The 13787-nt window shown below is 27.8% G+C and overlaps 1 protein-coding gene across 2 annotated transcripts in view; it reads left to right on the top strand.

Moving 5' to 3' along the window:
* The window catches only part of LOC101240546 (uncharacterized), a 121682-nt gene that overhangs the window by 25738 nt on the left and 82157 nt on the right, over positions 1 to 13787 (top strand). For both annotated transcript variants that reach the window (XM_065796003.1, XM_065796002.1), the window contains exon 6: positions 14 to 3894. In XM_065796003.1, coding sequence (XP_065652075.1) covers positions 14 to 3894 — 3881 coding nt within the window. The remainder of the gene's footprint in view (positions 1 to 13; positions 3895 to 13787) is intronic.

Raw genomic sequence — 13787 nt, 5'->3', positions numbered from 1 at the left:
TTTACTTTTTTAGTAACAATGATTTGAAACAAATAAGCAGTTCAAGGACTTCACGAAATAATTCATTATGTTCTTCTCACATTAAACCTTTAGAGCAAAAAGAAAAGTTGTTGTCAGAAAAAAAACGCTGTATTCAATATATGGAATCAGCTAAGGGAAATGAAATTAGTTTTAGTGATAATAGTTTAAAATGTATTGCTTACAAAAACCAAATTTTAACAAGTAAGTTGGACATTTTTCCTAGATCTTCCAACAGTGTTGCTATTATGAAAAAAAATGCTCATGAATATGTCATGTTTCCAGTTGTGTCTGAAGAAGAGAAGATTGAGAAAAAAAGTTTTAACGATGTTACTCAACTATTAAGTTCAAGTGAAAATGATAAATTGGCAAAAATTAAAGATTGTCAAGAACAAGTTGAATCTGTAGAGCATCATATAACTACGTTGTTACCTTCAAATGAATCTGATAGTGTATTATTACCTTCAAATGAATCTGATAGTGTAATATTACCTTCAAATGAATCTGATAGTGTATTATTACCTTCAAATGAATCTGATAGTGTATTATTACCTTCAAATAAATCTGATAGTGCATTATTACCTTTAAATGAATCTGATAGTGTATTATTACCTTCAAATGAATCTGATAGTGTTTTATCAAATTATATACCATTAAGTATACATGAAATTAGTATACCACAGGATGTGGTATCATTGTCATCATTCAAACCACAAGAAAATCAAATAACAAATTGTATTAAAACAACTTTAATCAAAAATTTACCATCAAATATTGAACCTGACTTTCTTAAATCAGTAAAAAAAAATTGTTCATTAATAAAAAGTTTTGACAATGGAAATGAAACCCCTAAAAAGATTAAATTAAGTGAAATAAATACTTTGATCAAGGATCAAACACTAAAAGTCACAAATAATAGTGATCGATCAACAAAACTATTGTCAAGTGATGATGATCAATCAATTATACAAGAATCAAATAATGTAACTCAATCTTCTCTACAACTATCAAGTGACTGTAATCAATTAACTCTACTGTTATCAAGTAGGAGTAACCCAACAACCTTACAAGTACCTGTTGATCAAGATCAGTTGATTTTACAAATATCCAGTTCTGACCGATTAGGTTTACAATGCTCAAATATTGGAGTTCAACCAACCTTAAGAATAAATGACTCTAACAAAGCAAATAAAGGTGAAACATCAACCTTTCAAGTATTAAATAGTTCTGACCAATCAAATCAAGTTGAAACCTTACAAGTATATAATGATTGTGACCAATCAATTGTTTGTGATAAACTGCCCTTAAAAAAATGTTATTATTATGACCAATCAAATAATGGTAATCAACCATCCTTACAAATATCTAGTCATTGTGACCTTTTAAATGATAGTTATCAATCAACTTTACAAATGTTTAATAATTGGGACCAATCAAATAATGATATTCCGTTACCCTTAAAAATATCCAATAATTACAACCATTCAAATGTTGACCAGTCGACCATACAAGTATTAAATGATTGTGACCAATCAATTTTGCTTGTATCAAATAACGGTGAACTAGCAACATCACATCTTTCAAACAATAGCAACCAGTTAAACAAAATTAATGATGATCACTTACAAGTTTCAAATAATTGTGAGCAGCTTACCTCAAGATTGTTAAATGATGATCAAATAAAATTACATGAACCAGAAGGTTTCAGTCAAACAACTTTACAAGTTTTAAATGATGGTGAACAAATAACTAAAAAATATTTAATTGATCATAATGTTATAAATATGAAAAATAGCTTCAAACCATTTTTCAATAAAAGCAAGTTGGTTTGTGCTGATTCTTTTCAGCAAAGGCGATCAAATAGGGAACGAAAAGAGAAAAAGTTTATTGATGATATTGATCACAAGATAAAAGAGAATATAAAGAAAGGTTTGTTAGATGCAATTTGTTCAGTTAATGAGGTAACTGCAGGACCTCAGTCAAATTGTAAAACTAAAACTAAAATTAATTTAAAAAGTAAACCTGATACAAAAATAAAAAATGAGATAGCTTCACCTAAAATTGAAGAGCAGGTTCTTCTTAATGAAAATAAGAAAATATCGACAAGTGAAGTTTGCAAAAAAAAAAAAAAAATATCTGTTTTAAATAAGGAAGTTCCTACTAATTTTAAAAAACAAAGAAAGTGTAAAAAGTTTGAAGATAAATATGAACTTTTTAAAAAAAAATGGAAAGAGGAAAAAGAAAAAAGAAGAAAAATTCAAAATGATAGTGAAACTACAGATAATCATTTTTTTGACAAAAAAAAAGAAAATAATAAATCTATTGACATTTTAGAGGAAAATGATAAAAAATCTGATTTAAAAAAACTTACACAGATTTCAAATGATGAACTTGACCTTGAAATCAAGGCAAATCACGAGTCTATTCTTTTAGTTAATAATTCAGATGCAGAAAGTAAGATAAAGGTATTCCAAAGTAAGCTTGCTGACGAATCTGTTCCTGAAAATAACGAGTCGGTCCTTAATGAAGTTGTTGATGAAATGGGTTTAAATGCTAAAAACTTGCATAGCAATGGTTTAAATATTGTATATAAGAGTGATATTTTAAATAGCAATGATAAAACAATTCTTGCTTCCAATTTAAATAATGAGTTCGATAGTTCCTGTATAAAACCTAAACGTAACAGAGGTAGACCAGCAAAAGTTAAAGTTGGCATAATTAATAATGATATAAACAAGTTACTTGGAATAAAAGATAATCGGAGAAAACAACTTTCTATGAACAAAGGTAATTTTGAAGATTTAGATATTAGTTGTACACCTAATCCTGGTGATACAATGTCAATGGCAAGTATGGTTTCAAAAATTCAATTTTCTGTAAAAAAGCAAGTAACACCAATATTGCATTCTGAAAGTGCTGATAGGTCCCCTTTATCTGTTTCAAATATTTTATCTAAGCAACCACCAGAAAGTTCTTATTTCAAAACAAATCAATCTCTGATGTATAGTGAAGATTCAGATATTAAACATTATTCTAGATCTGACTCAAATAATGCAGAAGTTTCTCCATCCAACTTTGCTATAGAAAATGCTTTTGTTTTGCAAAAGGAATCAGATGAATCCATTATTGTCATACAACAATCTTTAGATGAAATTGAAAATAGTAATCATTTTTATACAAAAGACGAAAATATAAATAATAGAGATTTTTCAGCAAAAAACTTATCAGAAAAATCTTATGATGCTTCTGATAAGTTAAATGAAATCAACTTGACAGATATACAACTTTATGGAAAAAAAAATGAACCAAAGTTACACAACAGAAAATTCAGTGTGGATTTCATTGCTGGTCAATTAAAATCTAAGCATAAATTTTTTCAAAAAAAATGTCATCTATTACAAAAACGTAAAAGCATAAATATTCCTCTTAAAAAAAAATTTTCTAAAGCTATTAAGTCTCGAAAACTTGTAAAAAAATCAGCTATAAATATTGTAAATGATATGAGTGAAAAACTTAAATCAAAAAATATACAAAAAGCTTCTATGTATAGTTCTTCATTTGTTTCAACTTTAATGCCTCAACAAGCATTATATTCGCAAGAAAAACAAAAATGTAATGACAACAATGATGTATATTCAGCTTCTATAGAAAATAGATTTTTGAACTTAAATGATGGTCTTAATATGTTACCTGAGCTCAAAGTTCAAATGCACTCAGAGGAAGATATGTGTTTTGGTGTCATTGGTATGAAAAATAAAGGATTGTTAAAGATATCTAACACACCAGTATGTGATATCATAACAGAATCTGATGCATCTCAATTATCAACTAATATACAACAAGGTGTTCATGAGAAATGCTATAACAATGATTCAGGTATTAGATAAGTACTAATTATCATATATATATTATTATACAAATAAAAAATTTATAATTTGTGTGTGCATGTGTTGTGTATGCATGTGTGTGTGTGTGTGTTTAGCAAGGATGCAGTATCCCAAAAAAACTCTGCCTTTATATCTCTATTTTTTCTTTCTAGTGTCCAGAAGCTCTAAACATGTTGGTTGATTTATGACTTCCTATAAAAAAAAATCATGAAACTTAATGACATTGTTTTTAAGGTCGGAGTCCTAGTGGCTATTATACCTAAGGTCCATAAATTGGTTGCTTTTCTAACCTAAAAGTCTTAATTTTTTCCCCATTAGTTGTCCATAATTTTTTTAATATTTTTAGACCTCCTGTAGTCAAAACCTAGGAAGAAGTAATTTTTTTGTGACTTTGAAATCTGGAGTTCTTTTTGGGTCTCCACATCCCTGGCGTTTAGAATTCTATAAATACAACTTTTCTGAAAATATTTATATATATTTATTTTATTTTAGTATAAATTATTCTCTATTTCCCTGATCTATTGTGATCAGTGTCATCAGATATAATATACCAATCACAATAGATCAGCGAAATATCAATAATATATATTCCAATAAAATAAGCTTATATATTTTGTATTTATATTTTGTATGTACTTACATCATTTTTAATTACTTTGACTTTCATCCAACTTATCCGGGTTGTCATCATTTTATCTGGGTTGTCTTACAACCCAAACCATTAACTTAATTGTGAGTACACATAAAGTTAATTGTTTTACTGCAAAAATGCAAACTTAATTGATATAAATCTTTTTTGAAAGATGTGGGTTTTTTAATGTAGAGTGTGTTTATTTTTATTTTTTAAATGTTTTATACTGTTTTTATTATCCAATTCTATTTGTTTAATATATGACATGAGAGGTTATTAATGACACGAGGAAATTAAGACAATGTTCATACATTGGCTTAATTTTATGAATTGTTTTATTATATGAATTGATGAGATCTCATTAATCGTTTTATTTTATTAACATGAGAGGTGTTTTCATACATCAACTGACTTAAATAGATTGAAACATGTGAGGAGTATACATACATCGACTGACTTAAAAAAAGGAAAATTATAAATATATTGACTTAAATAGGTAAAACATATGCATATATCAACTCAAGGCAGGCAATTTTTTTAGTAAAAAAAAGTTAATTTATCCTGGTCTTGTTTTTTTAATTTTTTTTTATGCCAACAGATTATGGAAAAAACTTCAGACAACATTGCAAGGGTTGTATATATACGCATATATCCGGCCTTGTTTTAAATACAAAACGCATTAGCTTAATGGGATTCCCAAGTGCTGAGACAAATTGTGTTGATATTAAAGAAGATATTTAAAAAAAACTTTTGAGCTTAATTTTTTTGTTTAAAACTAATTAATAAATGCATTTTTTATGTTCCAAAAAAACAACAATTAAACAAAAGCTGTTGTTTTAGTTTAAGCTTGCTTTCTCTATTTTTTCTTGGTTCTTGGAGTCATTATAATATACCCTGCAAACTGCATAATTTGTTTCATGCGCATTTATTCATAACAGTTTCAGTGAATGACATCATTGTGGATTTTTTTTATGATATCAAAGTATTTTTTGTCTGACAATAAGAAAATCATTTGTATAATTTTTCAATAAATTCTAAAAGTTAGTCGTAATGCATTAAAAATCAAACAATATGTTTAGTTCTTCAATCATCAAAATTATTTTCAAATTAATATACATTTTATAAAAGATATTATATAAAAAATAAAGAAAAAGATTTTAGCCCATTTAATTTATTTTTAAACATTTTCATTTATATGAACACAGCTTCTCTCAACACTTGGGGATTCCTTTAATATGAGTTCGACACCATAAAATTCACTTTATTTTTTTAGGGACATTAACCTTTTTAAGCTACTGCAATATAATAAACAACCACAAAACAATTCAGTTGAAAAGTTAACTCACTTAACAAAAACAAGGTACAAGCCTTCCCAGAAAAGGTGTGCGGTTTTTCATTTTGTATGACCACAAGTGCATATTTTATTCTAGCAACTTGGTCACGGCTGTTTGCAAGTTTTATTATATTAATCATTGTGTAAAAAACTAAGTTTCAAAAACAAAAAAGAATAAATTAACAAAATAGGAAATTAGAATAAATTTAAATAAAAACAGGTAAAAAGAAATTAATAATTTATTTTTTTAAAGTGGTTGTTATTTTCAGCAACACAATTATATAAGGCAAAACAAAACAAAAAAACAATTTTAAGTCAACATTAAAAATAATGATTTTTCTATATTTTATTATTATTTTTTTTTAAGAAGAAAACAAAAATATTAATTGCCATCTGTTTGTAAAATATATTTGTATAATTTTAATGTAACAAATATATATTGTCTCTATATGAAAACATCTATGTAATGCATGCATATACTTTTATGTATAACGTTTTGTCAAAACCCACCTCTTCTTTAATTTTTTCTGTTTTTTCACATTCACAGAGCAATAGAAAAAAGATTGAGGATAAAATATGTACAGGAAAAGCAATATGAAAAAGTTAAGGCTATGTAAAAAAAAGTGATTGAAGCTTAAAAACAATGTGTCTTAATGTCTATATGTGTGTGTATATAAATAGGCTTAAATGGTATAAGATATCTGAATGTTATGAGATGTGCATCATTCAAAAACATACAAAAAAAGATTTTTTATATATAAATAAGGAAAGATAAATGGTTACAAAACAAACATATGACCAGTGGTATTTAAAAGAAAAACAAAAAAATTGGACAGTTGTAGAATTCGAACCACAGACATTCTGTCTATGAAGTTAATGCCTTATACAAATAAGCTAAATGTGCGTTTACATAGTTACAAATAAATATAATTATATACTGCAAAAAGTTATAAGCATGCATCACATAGACATTTTCTTACAGGGACAATATATACTTGTTACATTAAAATTATACAAATATATTTTACACACTGATGACAATTTATATTTTCACTTTCCTCTTTTAAAAAAAAAGATACAAAATAGGAAAATCATTATTTTTAATGTCAACTTAAAATTTTTTTTTTTTTTGCTTTGTCTTATTAAGTTTTGTTGCTGAAAATAACAACCTATATTAGAGAAACAAAAGTATTTTGTTTTTTTAAAGAAACAAAATATTTTTGTTTCTTTAAAGAAAAAGAAATAAAAGCAATACACAAATTATTTAAATTATTAATATATTTTTTTCTATTTAAGTTTATTTTAATTTTGTTAGTTTTGCTTTCTTTGTTTTTAAAACTTTATTCCGCAACACTTAATATAATAAAATTTGCAAACGGTCATGACCAAGTTATCTAAAATACTCATGTGTGGTAATGCAAGATAAAAAACCACACACTTTTTTTGGGATGGCTTGATGTATAAATATTTTAATGTAAATAAATTGTAATTTTTTTTTCATTTTTCTAAATTTTTAAAAATAACTCAAGTTTCTTTATCAGCAATTTGGTTGTCAAAGATTATTTTATGTTTCGAAGTACCATTTATAAAAAAATATATTGTCTCTTTCACTTGGCTTATAAAAAAAAATTTGGCATATGTATTTTGTAAATTTTTGATGTAGCCTTGAAACACATTTTCAAATTAATTTTTAGTAAAAAAACAAAAAACAAAAGGAGGAGGGAAAACCAAAAAAGCAATTGTGTTAAATTTAATAATTTTTTTTTTTAAGACAAAATAAGATTTATTTATTGAACAATATTTAGTAATTTTTAAATAAATGTGAAATAGAAATTAAGTTTTCTTGTTTTTAGTTTTATCTCAATTTATTCATTGGTAAATAATGCTTATATTGAATTTAATTGTCATTCAAACTTTTTTTACATAACCATCATTTAAACATTTAAATGTCTTTCAAAGACAAAGACTTTCAGATAGCTATCAACATGCTACTAAACATAACATGTTGCTAAGATTACCTAAAACTCTTCGTTAAAAATCAAATCAAAGGTTTGTAATTTTGTATTTATTATAATTGAAATTTATTTATTTTTGGTCTTTATCTTTTTTTAAATACTTTCACTTGATCTTTGCTTACTGAATATTTAATTTCTTTTTGCAAATTATTATAAAAAAAAATTTTTTAACAATACAAGATCTGTATTTATTTCCCACTCTTGGTTATTCTCACTTGTAAAAGTAACACAGCTATAATAAGTCTATAAAATTTGTTCTGCAAAACTTTTTATTTAAAAAAAATAAACTGCAATGTTTGATTGGAATAGGAGAAATAGCATCTATAATACTAAAAATATGACAATTAAAATTATACAGAGGTTGATATATAAGTTCTCCTCTTTATAATATTTTCAGGTATTTATTATTAAGAGTCATTTTTTGTAAGAATCAGGCAGTCAATGGAAGTGACCTCCTCCAAATTGCTTGAATTTTTTATATATTGATCAGAATATAGAAAAAACCTGTTGGGGAAAAAAAAAATTTTCAAAAATGTTTCGTTCACTCGGAATCTGGGCTTAAATTTTTGAGATTTTTTTAAAAATTTTTAGAAATTTAGTTTTTGCCACCTTTGAACCCATTTTTTTGGCAAGGCAAAAAGTTGCACATAGCTTTTGTAGTTAATATCAGACGTAACCCAAAAGCTCTCTCCAAAAAATATTAAAAAGTTGCGTGACACTGTGCGGTTGGCTAATTATCATAGTTCAAAAGTACAAAATCAATCACTTTTGTCAATTTTTAATCGGAGTTAATTCTAGCGGCGAAGTGTTGCACACAATTTTTCTTTTAGGATTTGAAATTATCAAAGGTATTGAGTCTAAAAATGCAAAGAAAGTTATGTGATACCTAAGGCCTATTAATATATTAAGGCTTGAAATTGGAAAAAAATGTTTTAGTATACTTACAAAATGAACCATTACGGCAGAGGCGCTTAGTTTTATAAAAATGTAAACATATCCAACTGTCAATACAAAAAGGTCCTAACATAATAATAAAAAAAATTCGTGTGATCTTTAGATATTAAGTTAAAAATAAAGGTACAAATTGTTAAAAATGATTAAGTACGAAGAGATATTTTTTTGGACACACAGATGAGGTTTTCGCTCACAATAAAATTTCTATCATCCAAAATTAGCATTTAGCATTACACAAAACATTGCACGTAATGTTAAGAAAAAATTTAAGCGTTTCTGACTATGATATAGAAATCATAACAATTGAAATAAATAATAATAAAAAACAATACATGATCAGAAGTAAATTATTTAAATTTACGTCATAACCAAATAACTTGTGGTGATCGAATGGAAAAAGAATCGCTGATATCACGATTGTGGAGAAACAAGTTAGTGGGCGGTTGTTTACTTTACCATAAAAATGTCTTAACTTTATTTTAACGATCTTTAAAATTTGCATAAATAGAGTAGATATTTTATCATTGCTATTGAGAAATAGGTACTGCATAAATAGAACTTGTTTTTAGTTGAGTATGAAACAAAACAAATATTTTTATGAAAACTGTTGTTGCTTTTCAAAAGGAAATTGTGGATCATTCAAAAAACATAAAATTATAAACAAAATGTTCTACATTCATCAGCTGGGAGATGTTGATGTTAAGAAACACCTCATCAACTTAAAGGTAATTATGTATTTTAAATTTACGCAGACTGTAATATAATTTTTATAATTACATACTTTATAACTTCTCTGCAATAAGATTTTGAGACAAAGTTCTTTAAACAAAAAAAAATAGCTCTTTTAATTAATTCCTCACTCTTTTAATAAATAATCACTAAATTAATCACACTCTTGCAATATTGTATTTTAATAATAACAACAATGTATTTCAAACTTGTAAACATTTTTCGTGAAGAGTCAGATTATAAACAATGCTTTAAATGACACACTTAATAATTGTTTAAAAAATTGTTTTTAGGTCATGCGATTAAACGATAATAATATTTGGGAAGAAAATGGACTTATTGCAAATAGAAGAAATCTTGAAAAGGATGAACAAATATGTGCTTTTCACCGGTACACGTTTGGTATTGCATGGAGTCCTCCAAAAACATGCTTTCATCCTCACCATCTAAATATAAAAGGAAAAAAAAATCTCCCGCTTTAAGGGCGTCACCAATACATGTCGTCATATCAATGTCAAAGCGATACAATGAAGTATTTTCAGTTGGTGCAATGCTGTGTTTTACCCATTTAAAGCAAGAAACTGCTTTATCTAGAGTCAACGAAAACACCAATTTATGTACAGAAACACAAACACAACAAGAACAAACATATATGACACCTGCTACTCCAGATGAAGAATTTGATCCCGGTGGAATTAATGTTTCACAGGAGATTTTGGACAAATCTCTAAGAAGCCGTGAGAGTGTAACTGAGGTTCTTAATGCAAGTCCAATAAAATTTAGATTAAAAAGGAAGTTCGAATATCTGGAAGATACTACTAAAGATAAGTTAAAACGCAAGTATGTTCGCCTAGAAAACTTATTAAAGAAAAAATTTGCGAAAGCTGTTGCTCCTGGACAAGATGAAATACTTATAGATTTTCTTAACAGTAAAAATGTTGATGAAATAAATAGCCCTCTCCCAATTGAAATTATTCGTGCTCAGAAAGTATATAAGCAAAGTGATTCCATGGGAAAGTTAGTTATCCTCTCATTATTAGACCATACCAAGTATACCAAAAAGTGTGAAAAAGTATACCAAAAAGTATACCGAAAAGTGTGAAGTAATGAACACATTTGAGTGTACCAAACATCGTATAGAAACAGCAAGAAAATGGCATGCATCTCATAAAGGGTTGGCATTTCCAGAGAAGAAAGTATTCGTCCGATCTAGTCTTGATCAAACAAAGTGTGAACATTTCTTAGACTTTATATTTACAAGCGGTATTTTGCATGATGTTGCTTATGGAATAACCAAATTAAAATACGACAGCGGTGAAGAACAAAAGATAGTGCATGCAATACTGACGACAAAATATAGCCACGCTATCATGTTCTATCGAAAAAGTTGTAGTGAAAACAATTATATACCATTATCTGATTCAAGTTTGTGGAAAGTATTGCATGCAATAAAACCTTCAAATCGAAAAAGCTTAGCTGGATTAGATGATGTTACTGCTTCAGGCATGAATGGTTTTCAAACATTACAAAAATTGGCACAAAGATTTAGTTCTAAATCTCTCGAAGCTGCCCTTGAAAAATGAAAAAGGTATTTGAAAACAAGTTATCAAACCAATTGTAGTGTCAATGACTCAAACATTTCTTCTCATAGCTCAAAACATGCCTTATCAGATCCATCTGAAAAAAATCTTCAATCCAACACAGAGATATCAGAAGTGGTATGTGCCGATTGCTATGATTTGTGCAAAGCTATCGAGATGATCAAAGAACTAACAATTCAAAATTCTGACAATGCTGATTCTATTTATGATTTGGAAATTGCTGTAAAGGATGTATTCAACTACATAAAACACCTGATGAGAGATTTTCAACAGAAAAAGGCAAAAATCGAAGCTTTTAAGCAATTAAACGATGAAACTGCTTTCTGGCTTAAAGATTTTTGTCAAAAAATTCTTCCGGTTCGATACAGAGAGGGCCAAAGAGAGTATTTTGGCAAGAAAGGAATGAGTTTACATGTGGATATATTCTTCATAAAAATAGCAGGAAAGTTATTCAAACGTGTTTACTTTACTTCAATGTATAGGTGTGATCAGGGAATAGATGATGTTGTTTCGTTAGCCACTGCAGTTTTAGACCAATTCAGAATTGATCAACCGCATATCAAGAAAATGTTTACCAAATCTGATAATGCTGGCTGCTATCAGGGAAATCTTTCAGCTGAAGCAATCTACAATGTATGCAAAGAGAGAGATATAAAGTTGCTGAGATATGATTATAATGAACCCTGTTGTGGAAAAGATCAATGTGACAGGGAGAGCGCAGTTGTAAAGACAATTTTAAGGAGTTATGTTGACTCTGGTAATAATCTTTTGACTGCTGAAGATATACACAAGGCTATGCATTATAGTTTTGGCGCTAAAGATGCAAAAGTAGCAGTTGCTCAAATTAGCAATGATAAAACTGTAGTTACTGGACCAAAGATTAAGAACATTTGCAACTATCACTCATTTGAGTTTGGTGAGAAAAGTATGAAGATGTGGCGTTATTTCAATATCGGTGAGGGAATTGAACAAGAGTATGGAAATCTTAAAATTCAACCCTCGATTAAGTTGTTGTTGCCATATAGCAAAACAGATAATTCAATTAAGCGTAACAAGTCACTTAAGGAAAAACAGAAAAGAAGTGACAGGCAATTATATTCATTAAGATTTTGCACTGAAATGAATTGTACTTTATCATTTGAAAGCGATGCTGAGTTAGAAGAACACATGCTATCCGGTCTTCATACAGTTCCGAAATCATTAACATCATTGGATAAAGTTCGTAACTCGTTTGTTCATAAGATGAAAATTACTTCACATCTAAGTATGCCAATTTCTTCATCCTCTAACAGTGCTTCCGTAAAAGACAAACCACATTGCATGAACATTTTTCTATTGCAAGGTTGGGCATTACCAGTTCGAAGTTCTTTTAGATTTTCAAATCAGCAGAAAGAACTGTTGTATAAATACTTTATTCGTGAAGAAGAATCAGGTAATAAAATGAGCCCTGAGCAGGTTCACATGCAGCTGAGGAGAGAACTTCCGCCTGATCAATATGTAACTAGCCAACAGATAAGATCTTTATTTTCAAGGTAGGCATTGTTGCTATCAAAACTTTTGCAAATTAGATTATGTTTCTGACTGTTAAATAGTTCTTTTACAAATATGAAATTAAAATTTAGGTGAAAGTTATAATTTTGTGTGTTTGTTTACATATGTTTAAAAATATGTACAATTGATATTGTTATAGATTTAGTAACCTGAAAAGAAAAGGTAAACTGGTAGAACCTACAACAGAAAATAATGAAAATAGTCAGGTTAACGATAACAAAGAAGTTTATGGCGAAAATGATGACTTTAATCTGGCAGGAGACAATGAAGATGATAATAAATATGAGGAAGACATCGCCAATCTTGCAAAAGAAATTTGTCTTGTATGGAAAGTGAATGATTGGGTTGCTGTTGCATATGAAAAACAATGGAATATTGGATATATTGTGGAGGTAATATTATTCAAAGTATATATTAGTTTCAAGTTTTTATTTTGTTTTACAAAACAGTGCTCTAAAATAAAAGGAATATAAATAAAATGTAAAAATAATTTCAGAATGACATTATATAAGACTTTACAAGTTTTATTGAATGTAAGCAAAATTAAACATATCGTAAACTCTTTATTATATTATTTTAAATGTTGCGCTAATACTTTTAGGTATCTATAACTGGGATCAGAGTTAATTGTATGATTAACGGGCAAGAGAAGAATACTTTTCGCTGGCCAGTTACTACCGAGGAGATAAATAACCAAACTGATAAAATTATCTGTTTAGTAAATGCTCCTTTTCTAATCAGTGGTTGTGGCGATTATTCATTATCCGAAGAAGACTATAATACAGTCATATCATTATTCTTAGAGAAACTTACTGCAGCAGAGTAGAAATTATGTGTGATGTGGTGGATAATGTGTGTAAATGACTCTATTAATAAATGAAAAACTAATTTTTAAATGGAAAAACATTTAAATGTTTGATTTATGTTTTATTTAATTAGCAATATAGTTATCTTGATGTTAGATTTTTGTTCAGTTTTTAATTCATGTTATATCATGCGTGTGACAAAATCACACGAATTTTTTATATTATTTTGTTAGGACCTTTTTGTATTGACAGTTGGATATGT

Source organism: Hydra vulgaris, chromosome 04, assembly GCF_038396675.1.
Source record: "Hydra vulgaris chromosome 04, alternate assembly HydraT2T_AEP".
NCBI classification, from domain to species: domain Eukaryota; kingdom Metazoa; phylum Cnidaria; class Hydrozoa; order Anthoathecata; family Hydridae; genus Hydra; species Hydra vulgaris.
This window is presented reverse-complemented; position numbering and strand designations above follow the sequence as displayed.